General features: G+C 54.8%; 2 protein-coding genes across 5 annotated transcripts; one reads left to right on the top strand and one right to left on the bottom strand.

Annotated features, from left to right (window-relative positions):
* Positions 1-918: 918 nt before the first annotated feature.
* Positions 919-7460, bottom strand: ngdn (neuroguidin, EIF4E binding protein). Its single transcript, XM_088637967.1, has 11 exons — positions 7388-7460; positions 6500-6559; positions 6159-6230; positions 5672-5809; positions 5388-5472; positions 5186-5238; positions 4628-4745; positions 2915-3089; positions 2520-2667; positions 2376-2436; positions 919-1576 (listed from the first exon to the last, which is right to left on the bottom strand). Exons 1-11 carry the CDS (start codon positions 7409-7411, stop codon positions 1557-1559), a joined length of 954 nt encoding a protein of 317 aa, XP_088494093.1. The 5' UTR covers positions 7412-7460; the 3' UTR covers positions 919-1556.
* Positions 7461-10476: 3016 nt separating this feature from the next.
* Positions 10477-19399, top strand: pabpn1 (poly(A) binding protein, nuclear 1). 4 transcript variants are annotated; one of them, XM_088637969.1, is made up of 8 exons: positions 10477-10896; positions 12830-12938; positions 13495-13562; positions 14841-14947; positions 15301-15388; positions 15911-16062; positions 17835-17858; positions 18759-19399. In XM_088637969.1, the coding sequence occupies exons 1-8, from the start codon at positions 10762-10764 to the stop codon at positions 18955-18957; spliced, it is 882 nt and encodes a 293-aa protein (XP_088494095.1). In that variant the 5' UTR covers positions 10477-10761; the 3' UTR covers positions 18958-19399. The 4 variants fall into 4 exon arrangements, with proteins under 4 accessions (XP_088494095.1, XP_088494096.1, XP_088494098.1 ...); XM_088637971.1 differs by lacking the exon at positions 10477-10896 and adding an exon at positions 11472-11619; XM_088637970.1 differs by lacking the exon at positions 17835-17858 and having other exon boundaries at positions 10478-10896.
* The last annotated feature ends 1023 nt before the right edge of the window (positions 19400-20422 follow it).

Genomic DNA, 20422 nt, shown 5'->3' with positions numbered 1-20422 from the left:
CCAGGTACTGACCAGACTCACACCTGCTGAGCTCCAGTGGGCTGCCAGTTGTGAGTTTCAGGGTGATATGGCAGCTTCTTGTTGCGTTCTGTGTTCACGGGATATCCCCGTCAGCTCTCGCGTCACATTAAAATGTTTGAGTCTGCTACTCCAGACTAAACATAAGAGCTGACGCGTCTCGTGCCTTATCAGAATTTAAGCAATATTACCCAAAATCGCAGCTTTTATCCCAAATTCTGCAGACCTGCGGCAAGAGAAAGAAAACGTGGACAAAGACACAGCAGGTATCACTGTCTTTGACACTGGGCTGGCAGTCCTTCTGTGTGGAGTCTGCAGGCTCTTGTGGATTTTTCTCCAAAGAGTTTGGCAGTTCAAAGATGCACTGACCAGGCTCACAGGTGTCTGGAGATGTCCAGTGTATGCCCATGCGTACCGCTGTTCTCAGTGAAGTGCCCCCTGCTGGAGGGAATCGCACATGAGTCTGCCAGGTTAGACTCCAGACCTTCCTTGGAAAAGGCTGGTACTGACGGCGGATGGACGAGGTGAAAATATACCCAGGTCTTCATGGATGGAAATCAGTAATGGGTCAGAAATAGCAAAATCACCGACATGGAGGTAGCACAGGTCTGCTCTTGAAGGTACCCACTATTTGGAAAATATACTGTGTATTTGCTGTATATGCCTATACTGATAAATATATGTTGAGAACTAATTTCAAAATCAGTTTAATACTTGTGTTATATCTGCATCATAGCAACTAAAAACTCTCTAAACTTCCAAACACATTGCTAGTGTAGTTATATCAGTGCCTGCTAGCCACGCAAATATTGGAGAGGCGTTGATTTGAAAATTTCAGTTCCAACGTGCACACAACAGCAGGCAGACACACTCCTACCAGTCAAGACAAAAACAACCAAGTAGACAATTTCATTTATTAAAAATTCCAATTCTTGCACAGTCCACTTGTCTGTTCATGAGGGATAAACATCTGTACCTAACACTGCCTCTCAACAGCTAGGATGCACGCTGGAGTTTCTAAATAAAAAGCACTTTCACAGGAACCAACATTTCTTTTCAACAACCGGATCCTGCAACAGGTGCAGTCAAAACACGGCGTCACAGAGAAAAGCACTCAGACCAGGTGTCGACAAATCCCATGCTGCTGTTGTCAGGACAGCGGGGAAGGATCATCCTGCACATCCCACCCTGTATTCCAAATAATCTTCCCATCAATTACATCACCTTTCGTGCTGGAAAAGTGATCTAAGCGATGACATATTGGGGTGACAGACAGGTGTCAAAAGAAGGACTTGAGGTCCCCCCCCCATTTCCAAAGAGCCCCGACGAAGTTCCCTTTCAGAGCAAAGCTGGCGATGTCCATCGGTCACGGGGGGTCTCTTAACGTCGAACCCCAGCTTCAGACTAACGGGGAACCTCGATCAAGCGCCCAAAGAAACTTCAACCCCCGTCTGGGCGCGAGAAACACTCGGGCACGGCCCAGTATTCCCACCGCCTCGCTCCCGGGACAGGCTCTTCAGACTGGCAGCTTCCCCGTCCTACCGGTGCCGTCGGAAACCTGACAGCGGGGCACAAGAGAGCGGTCAGGCACGCAGGCTAGACGGACGCCAGTCCCATTGCAAATGGTTACGATTTAGCTCAGAAAGCAGCCTTCATGGTGCATTGCAAACGATTAGGTGCTTCTTTACACAAAGGGTGGCGGGAGAGTGGAACAAGCTGTCCAGCCACGCTGTGGAAGTCAATACCCTGCATTACCTCGAGAAACAGCTGGATGAGACCCTTGGATTAATTAGCTACTAACGACCAAACACACTGGATGACCTGAATCTCCTCCATGACTGTCCTTATGAACAGATTTCTCTGTCCGTCGCTGAAATTGTCTTTCAATACAACACTACCAATATCTGGTCATCAAGAGACTTCAGTGGCTGAATCTCACTACTTTTCTTGTTCCTTGACCCAGCTACCTACTTGAATTTAAAGACATGACTGTTCGTTTTGGGAATCACTTTGATTGTTAGGTATTGTTTGTCAGTAAAAGCCTGAAGCCCGGGTACAGACGGTTAACCAGCTGTTGATAAACAATAACATGTCTTTTGTCAGTCGGCCTTTGAAAATGAAGAAGCTTGACTGCTAGACAAGCAGGTGTAAGGTCCTGATCGAGTGGGTTTTGCCAAATTTCTTAACACCCCCTAGTTACTTGCATAGGAATCCGAGCTGCTCAGGAAGATGGGAAAGCAGGTCGGCTCACGGCAGAGGAGCTGCTCGTGAGAGTGGCTGGAGGAAACGGGGCAGAACGTCTACCCGCATTGGAGACTGAGCGCACATACAGAGACAAACAGTCACATTTTAGTCACCTCTATTGTTCTTTTTCTTCAGCAGCCTCTTTTTCTTCTTTGGGCGAGGATTCCCCAGGCCCTGAAAGAAAGACGGGGTTTAGACAGACGCACTGACTGGACACCCCCAGATTCTACTTTGAGGTATAACGGCTTGTGTCTCACCTGTGCTTCACCGGTCAGTGCGCTGATGTCACCAAAATGAGTGATCGAGTTCAGCTGTGCTGACATTCCCATCATGCTCCTCTTCTTTGAGACACGGTCCTTTCGTGATACGTTCAGACGCACCATCATGGACTCTTCATACTCCCGCCTGAGAGAGAGAGGGGTTATTACAGACACACTGACTGGACACTCCAGTACATTAACACTGCACTGAGAGAGAGGGGTTCATACAGACACACTGACTGTGGAAGAGATCCCACATTGGGATGCACAATTTTTGTAATATAGTTTCCAAATCAAATTGTCCAATGATCAAATTAAAGGTTTAGAACAAGAATGAACAGCAACTCCAAGTGTCTCTTAGAATTTCTCACATTCTCACGAAAGTATTATACCTGTGCTGCTCCTCCCTCAGCTGTCTGTCTGTCTGGAAGTCTCTTCGTTCCCGGATTTCCTCAGGAGCACTGGAATACTGCTCCCGGAGCTCCTGGATCACAGAACTCCTGAGGGCCACGCGCTTCAACCGCTCAGCTGCTCCTTTCTGCTTATCTGCCTCTGTCAGATCCCCATCTGAGAGAGAGAGAGAGGGGGGTTAATACAGACACACCGACTGACTGGACACTCCAGTACATTAACACTGCACTGAGAGAGAGGGGTTCATACAGACACACTGACTGACTGGACACTCCAGTACATTAACACTGCACTGAGAGAGAGGGGTTCATACAGACACACTGACTGGACACTCCAGTACATTAACACTGCACTGAGAGAGAGGGGTTCATACAGACACACTGACTGACTGGACACTCCAGTACATTAACACTGCACTGAGAGAGAGGGGTTCATACAGACACACTGACTGACTGGACACTCCAGTACATTAACACTGCACTGAGAGAGAGGGGTTCATACAGACACACTGACTGGACACTCCAGTACATTAACACTGCACTGAGAGAGAGGGGTTCATACAGACACACTGACTGGACACTCCAGTACATTAACACTGCACTGAGAGAGAGGGGTTCATACAGACACACTGACTGGACACTCCAGTACATTAACACTGCACTGAGAGAGAGGGGTTCATACAGACACACTGACTGGACACTCCAGTGTTCACTTCTGAGCACAGCATAGATACCATAATCCTCTCAAAGCATTTCATCACAACAGACGTCAGTATTACCGGCCCGTAATCATTGTTATCTGAGGGACAGGGCTTTTTGGGTATTGGCACAATTATTGTCAACAGACTTCTGAAAGATGGGGCACCATGCTGGTGTTAACTCCTCAGCGCAGTTTTTTTAAAAGAGAGGCAGTGATGCCATCGGGCCCTGTTGCCTTTTTCGCACATATGTGCCTGAAAGACTGTGTGGTCGTCCACAGACTTATTACAAGCCTACCAGCACTACTGTCAGCTGTGATATTATCTAATATACTGTCACATGCACCAGAGACTTCCTGCGTCTCAAACCTCAGATAGAAGTCGTTCAGCTCGTTTGCTTTAGCCAGCTCATCCACTGCATGGAAGCTGTTTCTTGAGGAATTCACATTTGTGACTGTTGTCATTGTTTGCCACAGCCTCCTGGAGTTCACTGTTTCAAAGTCCCTCTCCATTGTCTCCTTGTGGTGATGTCTTGCATTCCTGAGTTTTAGTTTCAGCTCTTTTTGCAGTAATTTCAGTTGCACTTGATCCCGGTTTTTAAAAGCAAGTCTTTTGCGGTTGATGCAGTCTATCACATCCTTAGTTATATATAGTTTATTGTTTGGGTACACGGTTATGCTTTTCTTGGGCATGACACTGTCCGCACAGAACTTAATGTAGTCTGGAACAGCATCTGTTGCTTCATTAACCTCCAGGCTATGAAATATCTCCCAGTCTGTGCAAAGGAAACACCCTCTAAGCATCTCAATATTACCATCAGTCCACACATGTACAGTTTTAGTGACAGGTCTGCTGCTCTTGAGAACTGTCCAGTAAGTGGGGATGAGGTGAACCGTATTGAGACCAGAGTTAGACAGAGGTGGTTTGGCTTTGGCAGAATAGGCTTCTTTTATATCACCGCAGCATTTGTCCAGAACTAGAATAAAGACGCACTTACCATAATGGACTGGTGCGATCTTCGGAGGGATGTACTTCCTACCAACACCTGACAGCTCTCGCTCTGCAGAACCCTCTGGTCTCTCTTCTTCATCTTCAGAGACCTCAGACTCACTCAGCTGTGAGAATTAAGGTGTTAATACAGACACTCTGACTGACTGGACACTCCAGTACATTAACCTGCACTGAGAGAGAGGGGTTAATACAGACACACTGACTGACTGGACACTCCAGTACATTAACACTGCACTGAGAGAGAGGGGTTCATACAGACACACTGACTGACTGGACACTCCAGTACATTAACACTGCACTGAGAGAGAGGGGTTCATACAGACACACTGACTGACTGGACACTCCAGTACATTAACACTGCACTGAGAGAGAGGGGTTCATACAGACACACTGACTGACTGGACACTCCAGTACATTAACACTGCACTGAGAGAGAGGGGTTCATACAGACACACTGACTGGACACTCCAGTACATTAACACTGCACTGAGAGAGAGGGGTTCATACAGACACACTGACTGGACACTGAGATATAGGTCAATACCTTGCTGATGAGATTCTCTGGTCTTGGACGCAACTGCAGAGGGTCATTTTCTCCTGATGATCAAACAAACAGACCTGTTACTGCGAACAGCAGGGCAGGGGGAGAGGGAGAAATCCAGGGACAGAGAGACACACTGGGTAGAGAGCAAACAGAGAGGAAAGATCATGGTACAGAAAGAGGCAGAACCACAGAGAGCACTCACCCAGGCTGCCTGTCACTGCAGTGCGAACCAGCTTGTCAATCTGATACCTCAGCTTCTGATCAATCGGGCGCATCTTCTCCAGCACCTGAGACACGGAGAGAGACATTCACGGAGTCAGTCAGTCCCCTCCAGGCTACAGGGCCCGTTCCCCACTCCAGCCTGTGGTTCTGTTGGATCAGGACTCAACAGGAGCCTTCCCACCACCCTCCTGACCCCTGAGCTCAGGACCTCCAGCAGGAAGAGGAGACAAGAGAAACAGCAAGAGGGAGAAAAGGGCGCTTTACCGTCCTGACAGCGAGCAGCCTGTGGATGGCGCTGTTATCCCTCAGACTCCGGCCCTCTGTCTTGGAGCTGATTAGGTGGGTCACATCCTGCAGGTAAAACAGGAGGAGGTGGTACCGGAGGTCCAGGAAACTGAGCCCCTGAGGGACAGAGAGGGGGGTTAATGCAGACACACAGACTGTACATTCTAGTCCGCTCTAAATGATGTGCACATTATTTTTTATTTGCACACTTGCATGTGTACTCTTCCCACTGTGTCAGTAGAACTGGGTACAATGGGCTCTTTTGTGAGGATTAAACCCATGTTACATCTCAAATATACCTTCGCTCTACATAGTGAGAACATGACACCTGAAGAAGACTCCCCAGCCGAAACCTTGTGTGGAATAAACCTTTACTTGTTCCTTTCCATAGGGAGGACATGCCTAAAACCTGTTTTTCTTCCCAATTTTCTCCAAAGCACACCTCTAACCCCCCTCCCCTCCTTACCTTGTCTGTTTGGTACATCCCATCCCGGACCCTCTTTATCAAACCCTGGACGTGGCTGGTAACCGCAGCAACCTGGCATACAAACAGAGAACAGTCCATCACGCTCAGCAGAGCAGGGGCGGCAGATTACCCATAGCCAGACACCAGAAGTGAACGGATTCCTGCAATATCTCACATCGAATTCCCTCTCTACTCCCAAGGTTTATTGTAACTCCATGGGAAGCAAACTTTCGCTTCACAGCTCTTGTGTAGTAAGATATCATTGCTAAGGGACACTTGACGCTGATCAAGAGAAGGGGCAGCACAGAGGAAGAGCAGGTACTGATACAACCAGCACTCACCTGCTCAGTCAGAGTGTTCAACAGAGTGACTGCACCGGGCAGGTCTGTGTCCACCAAATCCTGTCAGAGAGAGAGGGGTTAATACAGACACACTGACTGGACACTCCAGTACATTAACACTGCACTGAGAGAGAGGGATTCATACAGACACACTGACTGACTGGACACTCCAGTACATTAACACTGCACTGAGAGAGAGGGGTTCATACAGACACACTGACTGGACACTCCAGTACATTAACACTGCACTGAGAGAGAGGGGTTCATACAGACACACTGACTGACTGGACACTCCAGTACATTAACACTGCGCTGAGAGAGAGGGGTTCATACAGACACACTGACTGGACACTCCAGTACATTAACACTGCACTGAGAGAGAGGGGTTAATACAGACACCCTGACTGGACACTCCAGTGAGACACTGTATTGAGTCCTGTAGAGTGGTTGAGTCTGCAATTTCTCATTCCAGCTCAGCTCTTCACGAGTTAACCCAGCCGGGTAATGTGCCACATGGATAATGAGCTAGTCTTCTCCCAGCGGGAAACAGACTCCAGTATCACTGTCTGCATAGCGAGAAGTGAACGCGTGTGGGCACTAGGGTATCGCCACACGTGGGATCGCAAGAAGCACCGCGATAAACCACTGCCCCATCAAACTACTCTGTTCAGAAGGTCGCGTCGCCAATTCCAAGTAATAAGTTAAAGGCATCGATTTCACACAAGGATACTTGTCCAGGTAAGGACGCCGGGCACGCAGCGAGGTACCCGAAGAACGTCTCTGTATCGTGAAACAATACAGCCTGTATTCAAAAGTCTGCACACACATTCACCTATTCAGCTCTGATCTGCTTCCTCTGAAAAGAACACTATAAAAAAGCTCACTCACGCAGTCGACCACGGACGCCGCCATATTGCACCCTGAAGGCGGAAGGAGGGGCGGGTTTTACCCGGAAACAGATACTAATAGCTGTTCGAAGACATTGGAGAGGGCGACGAAAGCGTCTGGAGAAATACTTCTAAAGGTACCGTGATTATTTTATTCAGAGTAGTACAGTAACGTAAAGAAACGTGTGCTCAAGAGTTTTTCTTCCCCCCCCTAACAAAAACAATGTGTTTACGCGCCAACGCTGTTTCCTCAATCTGCGTCCTCAGCCAAGCGCATGCGCAGTAAACGGGGTGTCGTGGGTGTTGCATTGTGGGACTTGTAGTCACCCGTGTTTCTCGGCCTCTGCTGGTTAGTAATTGAGAACCTCCGAGCTAGCGATGTAGGAACATCAGGGAATATTGTCCCTGGACGTTACACACATTTTTATACCTCCCATGAGATGTAAACATCGGGTATGTTGGGCATCTATGGTAATAAAGCCTCAAGTTAACTTTCCAGATGTCATTTCGATTGATGATTGTACGTGATTTGATGTGACAAACCAAATGACGCTCAGATTGCACACTGTTTACATCGCTGCGGAAATGAACCTCCTGCTCATAAGACACGACACTCGTGGAGCCAAGATCATAAAGACCTGAGCTGCAAAACCAACAGATCTCAGTATTGTCTGCTCTGGGCGGAGTGGTGGCTCTGTGGCACAGGATCTGCACCTGTGGCTGGAAGGTTGCCGGTTCGAATCCCGCGGCCGGCAGAGGAATCCTATTCCATTGGCAAGGCCCTTAACCCCAGCTGCTCCAGGGATGCTGTATAAATGGCTGACCCTGCGCTCTGACCCCCAGCTTCTCTCCCTGTCTGTGTGTCTCATGGAGAGCAAGCTGGGGTCTGGGAAAAGATGATTTCCTAATCCTAATCCTAATCCCTAATTCCGGGTTCGCACCCCAGGTGCTGCGGGACGGAACAGGTGGCGGGGGGCACGAGCCCGCGCGGAACTGCGACGGTCACAATTGTATATGACCAATAAAGAGATCTTATCTTATCTGATCTTCTAGTGTCAGTAATCCACACAGTCCTGGGTGAATGCAGTACCAGAGCAAACCAATGATCTCTAGAACAGAAGCGTCTCACCACCTGTCAAGAGCTTGCTAAGAGGAAGAGCCTTTAGCACTGAGAAGAGGAAGCACTACTTCACACAAAGGGTGGTGGGAGTGTGGAACCAGTCAGTGGTTCCAGTCAGAACCAGCCAGAACCACATCCAGGGCCAACACTACCCAGCCATGTTGTTGAAGCCGATACCTGGCTTCTCTCCAGACACAGCTGGGTGGGATCCTGAGACCTTTTAACTTCCAACTACCAAACAGGTGAGGTGCCAAGTGATTTCCTCTAATTTGTACGTCTTCTGGTGTTTTTAACTCCTTGGTCTCCTTGTCAAGTATTCACTCTGAGTCAGGGTGTTGTTTTGCACATTGCCTGTTGTTGTTTTGCCCGTTGTCTCTGTCTTTCTTTTCTTTCACAATGGTGATGTTGTTTTTTGCTCTACTTACCGTCTGAGAGCTAGTTAAATAGCATTGTGTTACAACATATACCCGTGTGTGAGTCTAATGCCAATAAACTTGAACTTCAGTGATTTCTTTAGCTGGGAAGAGGTCACTTAACGGGGTACACCAGAACTTCTTTGTCTCTCTTTAAGCTCCCTCTCATACGAATGGGTTGCCACTCACAACTGTCAGCCCACTGAAGCTCAGCAGGTGTGGGCCTGGTCAGTACCTGGATGAGAGACCTCCTGGGACAAACTAAGGCTGCTGCTGGAAGAGGTGTTAGTGGGGCCAGCAGGGGGCGCTCACCCTGCAGTCTGTGTGGGTCCTAATGCTCCAGTATAGTGACGGGGACACTATACTGTAAACAGGCGCCGTCCTTCGGATGAGACGTAAAACCAAGGTCCTGACTCTCTGTGGTCATTAAAAATCCCAGGGCGTTTCTCGAAAAGAGTAGGGGTGTAACCCCAGCATCCTGGCCAAATTCCCCCTGGCCTTTACCAGTCATGGCCTCCTAATAATCCCCATCTATGAATTGGCTTCATCACTCTGCTCTCCTCCCCACTGATACCCGGTGTGTGGGGAGCGTTCTGGCGCACTATGGCTGATGTCGCATCATCCAGGTGGGGCTGCACACTGGTGGGGGTGGAGGGGATCCCCATTACCTGAAAAGCGCTTTGAGTGGAGTGTCCAGAAAAGCGCTATAGAAGTGGAAGCAATTATTATTATTATTATTATTACACGCAGCTGCAGGGCTCCTGTGACGAGGAGTCCTCCCCACCCTGTGCCGCACTTGTGATCCTGTGTGGGCAACAAGCCTCAGCAGTGTGCGCCGTCATTCCAGGACCTGAAGTGGGGGCTCTGCAGCTGCTCCTCCAGGTCAGTGTCGTGCCTGAGGAGAATAGCTGGGCGACAGGGGTGAGCCGGGGACCACAGAGGTCTAATAAAATAAAATGAATGACCTTACAGCGAAGCTGAATAATGCCCTCCAGTCACCACACCAGTAAAACAGCTCTTGGGTCCTGGGTTCGAGTCCTAACTAGCTCCTTCTGTGTGGAGTCTGCATGTTCCCTGTGTCCCTGCTGTGTATTTCCGTTTCCCCAACGACATACAGGTTAAGGTCACCGGTGTCTCTAAACAGTGTCTGTAGAGGGGTTTGCTACTTAGAACTGGCGCCCTGTTGAGCTCATCCCTGTCCTTGAGCGCTAGCCGTTCGGGCTGTCCCCGGGTCGCGGCGAACCTTATTCAGGAATAAGCAGCTTTCTGATGCCGGTAGATGTGTGTAAAATCAGACATGGGCAGACCGGTTCAAAAATAGAGCGACTAGACGGAGACTCTCTGTCATAAACGACGCATATTTCGGCCAATCACGCTCGTAGCAGAGGCTGGGCTTTAGATGAAGGACGTTTCCCCTATCCAATCAGGAAAGAGGTAGGAAAGCCATCCTAGCCGTGATTTTAGAAAATGACCTGACTGAAAGCCAATCAGAGAGCCGGACAGGCCTGGAGGGCGGTGCCGAGGCGGACGCGGCGACTAATCGGGTGTGGAGTTGGCGACCGCAGTGAGGTGAAGCCCCGCCCCACGGTTCCATTTCGGTTTGGAGGAGACGCGGCGCTCGAGTGGAGAATTGAAAATAAAAACATTTATTTATTTTCCAGTCTAAGGATCGAAGTGTTCCGGGGCAGCGGCGCCGAGGGAGCCCAGCGGAGTCGCCACAAGGCCAGCCCGAATCAGCTCGGGGGGGGTCCTCGAAAGAGCCCCCTTTTTCTGTCGCCTCGCTCCCCCTCTCGATTCGCGCGGCGCGGCCGGGCCTGGTCGGCGGCACACACGGGCGGCGGCATGGCGGAGTACGGCAACGGCCTGACGGAGGAGTCGCTGCTGGACTCGGACCCCGGGCACCCGGAGCTGGAGGATTCAGCCGCAGGGGACGAAGAGCCGGGTCTGGAGGAGGGCGAAGCCGCCATTGAGGACCCGGTGAGGTTGCGGGGTCCGGCGTGTGTGTGTGTGAGCGCGTGAGGGCGGGCGGCCTCGGCCGTGGGCGCCGCGCGTGTGCGGGGCTCCTGACCCGGGTCGGGACCCCCCACTTCTCCCGCGACCGCTCGAGCGGGACCGGCGGCCCCCCGGCCTCGGCGTCGGGTCCAGCCGGTCCGGTCCAGCTGCGCAGCCGCGGGTCGGCGGGGGGTGCCAGGGGCGAGCAGATCCAGGCCCCCCTCCTGCCGCCGGCCCCGGGGCGCTGGATGGAGGGGTGAAGGGTGACGCTTTGTGTTTTGGGGGACCCCCCCCATCCCAGCCGCCACAGAGCTGGAGGGGTGGACCGCTGGTATTCCTGCCTCGCGGTGCGAGCCGGCACGCCGAGCCGGTCCGGCGGTGTAGGATGCCCCGTGAGCGGGGGGCATCTTTTTTCTTTTTTTTTTGAGGGGGGTCGTCCTCGCTCTGCGTGTCCCGATCCGCGAAGTGGGGGGCTGCGGCGCGCGCGTGTGAAACTGGGCTCGCCCCAGCCGCCATGTTGGCTCTGGCGGCGGCCCTCCGCAGCGTGGCGTCGGTGTCCATCTTGGCGCCGCAGTGGCGCCAGTTTCCCTGCGCTATAGCGAGGCTCCGTCGCAGGATGCGAGGGGTCTGGAAGGCGGTGAGGGAGAGGACAGGCCGCCATTAGCAGCCGCCGCAGCCGCAGTGTCTCGCTGCAGAGGGGCGCACACGGTAATCTTCTCCCGCCGCCCAGCCCGGAGCCGTGAGGTCGACGAGACCGGCTCGGTCGTGCTGTTGCGGGGTTGGTTCGGGGAGGAGAGCGATGCGCAGCGGAGAGGGGTCGGGCTCGGGGTGTCCGGGTCCGAGCGGTCGCAGGGGTGCAGCTTGCTCCACGGGGGCTGGGCTGGGGGGGGACCGGGGGTCTCTCTGGGGTGCAGGCGGGCTGGGGGGTGGCCATCGTCCCGGGTTGTTGGGGTTTATTTTTCCCAAACCCCGTGCTTATGTAAGCTCGGGCTGCTGCCTGTGATTGCGAGCCGGACGCTTGGGTACCGCAGCGCGGAGGCAGGTGAGTGGAGAGCGGGTGGGCGTGTGATCGCGGCTCGGGCCGACCCGGGCTGGGGTGACCCGTCTCCGGGAGGGATGCGACAGAAGCGTGCCGTGTCGCAGAGGCGGCTGCAGCGCAGTGCAGCTGGTGGGGGTCGCCCCGTGTCCCCTGGGTGCCAGAGACTCGGGAAGGGCGAGAGGAGTGGTGCCGGTTCAGGCCGCCCGGGGCTGAGCTGACAGGCTGCAGGGGAGAGAGCGCCCTTCCCCAGTGAGACCGGCTCCAGCACCGCGGCGAAAGCCCGTCCCATAAGCTGGCACTGGCGAGGCGGTTCTGACACGAAGGGTGGTGGGGGTGTGGAACAAGCGGACGTGGTGTTGAAGCCGATGCCCTGGCTTCTCTCCAGACACAGCTGGGTGAGACCCTCCAGTCAGGACAGGAGGCTCTTCTTTACACAGAGGGTGGTGGGGGTGGGGAACAAGCTGCCCAGCCATGTTGTTGAAGCCGATACTCTGGCTTCTCTCCGGACACAGCTGGGTGAGCTTCTCCGGCCAGGACAGGAGGCTCCTCTTTACACAGAGGGTGGCGGGAGAGTGTAACAGGCTGCTCGGCCATGTTGTTGAAGCCGATACCCTGACTTCTCTCGGGGCACAGCTGGATGAGTGGGGAGGGTCCGGACAGGCTGCCCCCGCCCGTCGGCGCCGGCGGAGGTCGTTAAGTGAGCCCTGCGCTCCGGCGGGAGGCGTGCGGGTGCGTTTGCCCTGGCTCTTGGCATCTGACCTGCTTGCAGCTCCGGGCCCTGAAGAGCGTGGCAGCGGGGCCCGTCGGGAGCCGCCCGGTCTTCCGAGCGGCGGCCCCCGGGGGGCACGGGGCTGACCTCCGCGCGTCCCTGTGTTTCAGGAGCTGGAGGCGATCAAAGCGCGGGTCCGAGAGATGGAGGAGGAAGCCGAGAAGCTGAAGGAGCTGCAGAACGAGGTGGAGAAACAGATGAACCTCAGCCCCCCGCCAGGTGAGATGAGGGATGGGGGGTGCTCCGGTGCGCCCCACTTGCTCTGTGTGAGGTTGGGGGTCAAGTCAAGCCCCCGGTTCCTGAACCAGCGAGGGGCGCAGCGCGGCGAGGAAATGGGTTGTGGTCCCAGGAAGGATGGAGCTGTGCCTGAGCAGTAACGCCTGCGCTGGGGGCGCTGGGATAGCTCAGAGCTGCTCGGGTAAAAGGCTATTGTTGTATTGGTGTCCTTGCAGCTGGGGGCAATTTCGGTTTTTGTGTGTCTGTACGTTCCCGGCATGGGACTTATATTTGTGTTCAGTCAGGGAGGGCTCTGTCCAAGTGAAGACGAGTCCCCTAGGTTCTCTGTGTGCATGCATGCTCAGGGCCTCACAGTCAGCCCCTTGTCCCACAGTCCCCACAGCCTGATGGCATTGTTATCGCGTCAGTGACGCGCTGGTGTCGGCGTCAGGAGAGCGCTGCCGTGGCTCTTTGACCCACAGTGGAAATGCAGGCCGTTTCCTCAGGCAAGGGTGTGGGACTGTGTTGGCGCTGACGTCTGCTCCCCCTCTGTCCCCAGCGGGTCCCGTCATCATGTCCATCGAGGAGAAGATGGAGGCTGACGGCCGGTCGATCTACGTGGGAAACGTGAGTCTTGCGCTCTCCTCTGGGCTTCGGGAATCTATTACAGTAATGCCTCCTGACACGGAGCACCTGCTCGCTGCTCGACACAGGGCTCGCTGCTCGACACAGGGCTCGCTGCTCGACACAGGGCTCGCTGCTCGACACGGAGCACCTGCTCGCTGCTCAACACAGGGCTCGCTGCTCGACACGGAGCACCTGCTCGGAGCTCAACACAGGGCTCGCTGCTCGACACGGAGCACCTGCTCGGAGCTCAACACAGGGCTCGCCGCTCGACACGGAGCACCTGCTCGGAGCTCAACACAGGGCTCGCCGCTCGACACGGAGCACCTGCTCGGAGCTCAACACAGGGCTCGCCGCTCGACACGGAGCACCTGCTCGGAGCTCAACACAGGGCTCGCTGCTCGACACGGAGCACCTGCTCGCTGCTCAACACAGGGCTCGCTGCTCGACACGGAGCACCTGCTCGGAGCTCAACACAGGGCTCGTTGCTTGATACAGGGCTCGCTGCTCAACACAGGGCTCGCTGCTCGACACGGAGCACCTGCTCGGAGCTCAACACAGGGCTCGCTGCTCGACACCGAGCAGCTGCTCGGAGCTCAACACAGGGCTCGCTGCTCGACACCGAGCAGCTGCTCGGAGCTCAACACAGGGCTCGCTGCTCGACACGGAGCACCTGCTCGGTGCTGAACACAGGGCACGCTGCTCGACACGGAGCACCTGCTCGGAGCTCAACACAGGGCTCGCCGCTCGACACGGAGCACCTGCTCGGAGCTCAACACAGGGCTCGCCGCTCGACACGGAGCACCTGCTCGGAGCTCAACACAGGGCTCGCCGCTCGACACGGAGCACCTGCTCGGAGCTCAACACAGGGCTCGCCGCTCGACACGGAGCACCTGCTCGGAGCTCAACACAGGGCTCGCTGCTCGACACGGAGCACCTGCTCGGAGCTCAACACAGGGCTCACGGCTGGTAGTAGTTGATTGATCCCAGGATGTTGTCCAGGTATCGCGAGCTGGAGAAGAGTGTAGGCCTGTTTTGGTGCGAGTCCATCGGTGTGTCCCAGCTGGGCTGTTCAGAAGTTTGTTTTTTTTCCCCTTTAGCTGTAGGTCCTACAGGAAAATGAATTTCCCATTGAATCCTAGTTAGCGTTCACAGATGTCGTTCAGCCTCTTTCCCAGCTCCCCTGTAAACGACTGTGAGGCGCAGGAGTGGCTGTAAGGTCCCGCGAGGCCGGGGCCCAGAAACCCGCCTTGGCCTCAGCCGTGCCCTTCTGTCTCGCAGGTGGACTACGGCGCCACGGCGGAGGAGCTGGAGGCCCATTTCCACGGCTGTGGCTCCGTCAACAGAGTCACCATCCTGTGCGACAAGTTCACCGGACACCCCAAAGGGTAAGCAGAGCTGTCTGAGTGTTACTGCAGCGCGCGGGCCCCTTGGTGGGGGGGATACGGGCGCCCCGGGACCCAGCTGACGCTCTTTTGAGCCCCGAGCGGCCGCTGACGGTCTCGGCGCCCCGATGTCATCTGGTTCTGCCGCGAGTGAGCGTGGGGCTCTTTCTTGGGCGGCGGCCGCGGGGCCCGGCTGTGGCCCCGACTAGCCGTGAAGAGCTTCGACTCCAGCGCGCTCAGACGGGCTTCAGGAGCGGGTTGACGGGCTGGGCTTCTGGGTGCTCGCGGGCCGTGGCAGAAGTGAGGCCCGGTGCCACTGGTAAGCGCCGTGCGTTAATGACTGGTGTCCCGCGCAGGTTTGCCTACATCGAGTTTGCAGACAAGGAGTCCGTGCGGACGGCCATGGCCCTGGACGAGTCTCTGTTCAGAGGGAGGCAGATAAAGGTGCGTGGGTGCCGTCTGTCCGTGTGCGCTGGGTGGCAGGGGTCACTGAGGGGCTTGTGAGGACTGGTGTCTAATGTGCTGCTGCAGATCAGTGTACGAGCAGGTCCAGAGGCCTGAGGTCCTCTTTACTGGGGCTAAAGTCTGTTTTCCAGGTCTGTGATGAAGCTGAGAGGCTTGATTGAATTGTCAGGATGATTTTGCCCTGTGTTGCTGGAAGTCTCTGACTTACTGGGCCCCTCCAGGACCAGGGATAGCAGCACCGTCATGAGGGAGCAGTGACATGTTTTATGTAGAGCTCTCTGTGTTACATCATCTCAAGGCGCTATACAGTAAAACAATCATGAGTAAAGATTAAAACGGCAAGTTTACCAGAATGAAGAGCTGAGCTTTAAAAGTGAGTCTTGAGATGGGATGTGACTGCGAGGTCTCAAAGTGTCTCGCCCGTCGCCATGGCGGCGGTTGTCCTGTGGCGAGCGCGTGTTGCCATGGCGACTGTCTCACTGTGCGCGTGTTGCTGTGCAGGTGGGAGCCAAGCGCACAAACCGGCCAGGGATCAGCACCACAGACCGCGGCTTCCCCAGAGCCCGCTTCCGCTCGCGAGGGAACTTCTCGACGTCCCGCTCCCGATACTACAGTGGATACACCCCTCCCAGAGGACGAGGCCGGGCCTTCAGGTACGCTTCCGGCGCCGGGTGCGCTCGGAGACCCCGGGCGGGCGGCCACGACGGCCCTTCTGCACGCACGGTTTTGGAAAGTCTCGCGCGAGCTGTCTGGAGCCCAGTCCCGAGGGGCGTGCAGCAGGGCGAGAGGCGCCCTGTGGGCAGTTCGAGTGTGGGAGGAGCCCCAGGCTGGATTAACTTCCACAGTGCAGGGGAGTCGCACGAGACTCGGCCCGAGCGCAGGTGGAGACCTGTGACCCAGGCTGTGTCGCGGGTTCAAGGCCGGGTCATGTCACTAGGCTGAGCCGGCCCTTGGGGGGTAGGGTGGGGTTTGTGGTCCCGGGTCTCTCTCGGTGACGTGGCGCTGGGGAGAAGCCTCTCTGGGCCAGCGCTGCCGGTGGCCCCTGACCTCTGACCTGCACCCTGTGACCGAGAGGCTGGGAGGTGGGCAGGGTGGGGAAGCCTGTCCGCACTTCCTCCTCCTCCTCCTCCTCTTCCCCCCCCCCCCGGTGAGATCACAGACCTGAGTCATGCAGGAGAGGCTTCACCACAGCCTGCCAGAGAGCCACTGTCCCTGGGCTGGGCCGTTTTCCTCTCCGCCCTCTCCAGACACTGGAGTGTTAGAGTCACTTTGAGGTTCCACCCGCAGTTACAGAGCAGCTAGCTTTGACGCCACAAAGCCAGCTTTATAGAAGCGCGTGTCCGTGTGTCCCGGGACACGTCTGTCTCCTACCATGCCGTGAGTCTGGCGCGAGTGTGAGAGACGGGGTGCCGATGGAGAGGGAGAGTGATGTGAGAGACTCTCCTGGAAACAGACAATAACGGGATTCCTGTTGTGTTCCGAGCTGCGGGTGATTCCCCGGGAGTGACCGTCAGAGAGCTGAATCCACAGGCTGCATCCTCTTGCGCTCTCTCACAAGCACGTGCCCTCCCTGTGCACACTCGCACACACACACACACACACACTTCACCCAGGTGCTGCTCGCGATGCCATCCACTGTGTCCCCAGCTGGGCTCGGCTAGGACAGCTGCTGAGGTTGTGCTCCAGTGTGAGGTGACGTGTGGCTGCAGGCTTGTGCCTGTGTGTCTGTGCTGGTCTGTCCGGGTGAGAGAGCGAGTGGGGTGGGAGTGGGGGGTCGGAGTCGGCTCTTGTTTGCAGGTTGGTCCCAGTGCGGGTGGGGATGGGGTGGGTTCTCTCCCAACAGCAGCCCTGGGAAGAGCGCTCCCTGAGAGAGAGAGAGAGAAAGAGAGAGAGAGAGTACCTGCACTCTCACACTACACCCCTGTGACACCCCACATCACCCTGGACCACTTGACTAGTCCAGCATCTCCGATCCAGGAGCCTTGAGCGATCTCCAGCTCTCAAAACCTCTGCCCTCCTCGAATGTCACTTTCAGATCTTTCTACTTGTTTGAAAAAGTTCCTCTTCTCACGCGCCCGGCCCCAGTGCTGGGTATCTGATAAGGAAGGCGAACGAGTGAGTTTAGGTTGTAACAAGTAAAAGAAACGGTCCACCCTACTCTTGACTTCGTGATTGGAGTCCCAGTTTAAACCTGCGTCGCTCCAATTTAAACGCCTCAATTTGTCAGAAATGTGAATGATGTGTGTTTTAAGATGGCCTAAGCATTGAATCTGTACCCTGTTACACACGTCCCCAGCCCCCTCGAAATTCCCTCCTTGCCAAATTCTCGCGCACCTGGCCTCTGCTGGGTATTGGACACCCCCTCCTCAATTGATTTCAGTGTTACAGCCAAAACTCACCCTCTGTTTCTCTCTCTCTTTTCTAGGGGCCGAGGGAGAACGACATCCTGGTATTCCCCTTACTAATTACCCCTGACCCCCCTCCACCCACCCACCCCCTGCCACCTAGAACCCCACAAACCAACACCCACCCCGCCCCCCAAAAAAAGAGAGAAAGAAAAAATAAAAAAACACAAAAACACGGAGGAAGAAAAACAGAAGAAAAAAGAAAAAAAAAGACAAAAGAAAAAAAAAATCTTCCTGCGTACCCCCTGGACAGACAGACAGGCCCGGGGGCGCCTCCCGCGTGTGCGATTGTGCCCCCGCGCTGTCGGGGTGTGTGCGTGAGAGTGTGCGGAGTTACGTGGCGGCGCTGGTAAGGTATTGCTGGGGGAGCTGTTGTGAGAGGATTTGGGAAGATGACAGTCTGAAGCCTGGCCTCGCTCTCTGGCTGTGACTCGGGCACAGCCGCCGTTAACTCCCGTGACAAAAAAAAAGGAATCTCTTTATTTTTAATGTTTCTGTGGATCTGTGTAGCGAAGAGCTGTTTTGTTTTGTGGTTTTCCTGAGGCTGCTGGCTGGGAGTCTTTTATATTACCCTCTCTCTCTCTCTGTGTGTGGACGACTGGTTGCCATCGCCTCTGTGTCGCTGCTGTCATCTCCCTCCCCCGTGTGTCTCATTCCTGCCCCGAGTCCCGAGCGGGCGCTGCTCTGGGGCGGTAGACAGGACAGGCAGTGCCTCGTAGCCCCTCGGGCCCGTAGTGTCCCTCTGTCTCGGCCTGTCTGCGGATGGTTCACCCTGGGGCTCCGGGGCAGAGGCCAGGCCCGCTGCCTTCATCTGCTCTCTCTCTCCCTCTCTCTGCTGTCCTCCTCCTCCTCCTCTGCTGTGTGGGGCCCTCCCTGTTTCTGTGTGTTCTCTCTCTCCCCCCCCCTCTCTCCCTTGTATATTAGACCACTTCTTGTCGTTGCAGGTTTCAGGACCAGTGGAGGCTGACCACCCCTCCTCCCCCCGTGGCTGCGGCGCCTCCTACTGTGTCGGCAGCGTCTCTCTCTCTCTCCGCTCCCGCCCTCCACACTCACCCCATCCTCTCCGTGTGGGGAGGTGGGGGAGGGGGGCAGGGTGACCACCGGGCCGCGCCGGGGGGGCTGTACTATAACAACAAGCGCTGAGCCCCGCCCCCGAGCGCCGCGCACGCACACATGTATTTATATAGAGAGAGCAAGCCAGATAGCAGCTGCTGTTTTAATAGGAGAGAGAGACAGGCAGGCGCGGAGAGAGGGGTCACCACAGGGCCGCTGCACCGCTCGTCAGCCCCCATTGGAAACACTGGGCTCTGAGGAGTGGGTGGGCAGGCTGAGATCAGTATTTAAACTGGGGAGGGGCAGCGTTACGTGTGGGGCGGGGAGGGAGGGAGGGAGGGAGCGCCGGAGAGGTACTGGGGTGTCGAGGACAAAAAAAAACAACCAGTGAAAAAGACCTGTTTTGCAATTTTTAATTTTTTGTTTTGTTTTTTTTTGTTTTGTTTTTTGATTTTTAACCCTCAAAAAAAATGAGCATCTGTAATTAGGGGAGAAAAAAAGAATAATAAAAAAAGGCGTTGTTTAAAAATGAGCCGTGGTGTGCGTCTGCTGTTGCGATGAGTGTTGGGGGGGATCGGAGGTGTCTGCGCAGCTGGGCGGGTGCTGCTCTCGGTACGTTCGTTCTGGACTTCGCATCGCTGTGGTCTGTGGCTCCAACTGTAATTTATCGACGCGTGCGGGTGTTCCGCACTCTGATGTACGCTGCATGCTGGGCAGTAAACACGGAGAAGCTCCCGGCCTCGGTTGTGTGTAGTGAACAGGCCAACCTCCTTATAGTAATAATTGCTGTCGTTTTATAGCGCAGGATTATTCTATTCCTTCTAATAGACGAGCTGCATCTCCTTTTTCAACTAGGCAGGAGAACTGTTGAGTACTGGAAACCAGCACTAGCTTCCCATGCAATAAAAGTTCACGCTTAACGCAGCCCCTGTTATCGGGGAATGCTCTCAATCAGCCCGTTTTCTTCGTTTCTCCAGCACAGCATGGCAATGGAGTCATAAGTAGGGTGCACACCTCAGAAAGCACATGTACAATAGGCTACAACTACACCACAGTGCTCACCGTTATTATTTACACATCTGTGAGGACTGGAGCAAACTGCACTACAGCTGGCGACGGCGACAGGTGACGGTAAAGGGGCAGGAGGGAATAGGTCCTCTGAAACATCCTCAAGAAAATGGATCGACTGCCTATCCAACACGATGCACCGCTACAAAATGAGAGGTTTGTCTTTTAGCTAAAAGACTGGATACTGCGGACAGGAAATCAGGTTTTTTTTACGAAAAAGTGTTACTTGAGGCCTAGATTCCAGTCTTTTTTGTGCTCGGATTACGTGAATGGACTCGGGTTTCCCGGTTTGTGGACGGAGGTGTTCTCTTGTGCTTCTCACTCCTCTCTCCTCCTGCATCTTACCTTCACTCCTCTCTCGTTTCTGTGTGTTTTTTTTATCCCATCTCCTCTGTCGACGTTCTAAGAAATCTGGTTTTGTGGTTTGAGAGCGATTGCTTTGGTCTGAGTTAAAGGTGACAGGGCACTTCCGGGCCCCTGCCCCAGT

Source organism: Lepisosteus platostomus, chromosome 6 (assembly GCF_059453375.1).
Source record: "Lepisosteus platostomus isolate fLepPlt1 chromosome 6, fLepPlt1.hap1, whole genome shotgun sequence".
In the NCBI taxonomy this organism is placed as follows: domain Eukaryota; kingdom Metazoa; phylum Chordata; class Actinopteri; order Semionotiformes; family Lepisosteidae; genus Lepisosteus; species Lepisosteus platostomus.
The sequence above is the reverse complement of the archived record's forward strand: the minus strand, read 5'-3'. Positions and strand labels throughout refer to the sequence as shown.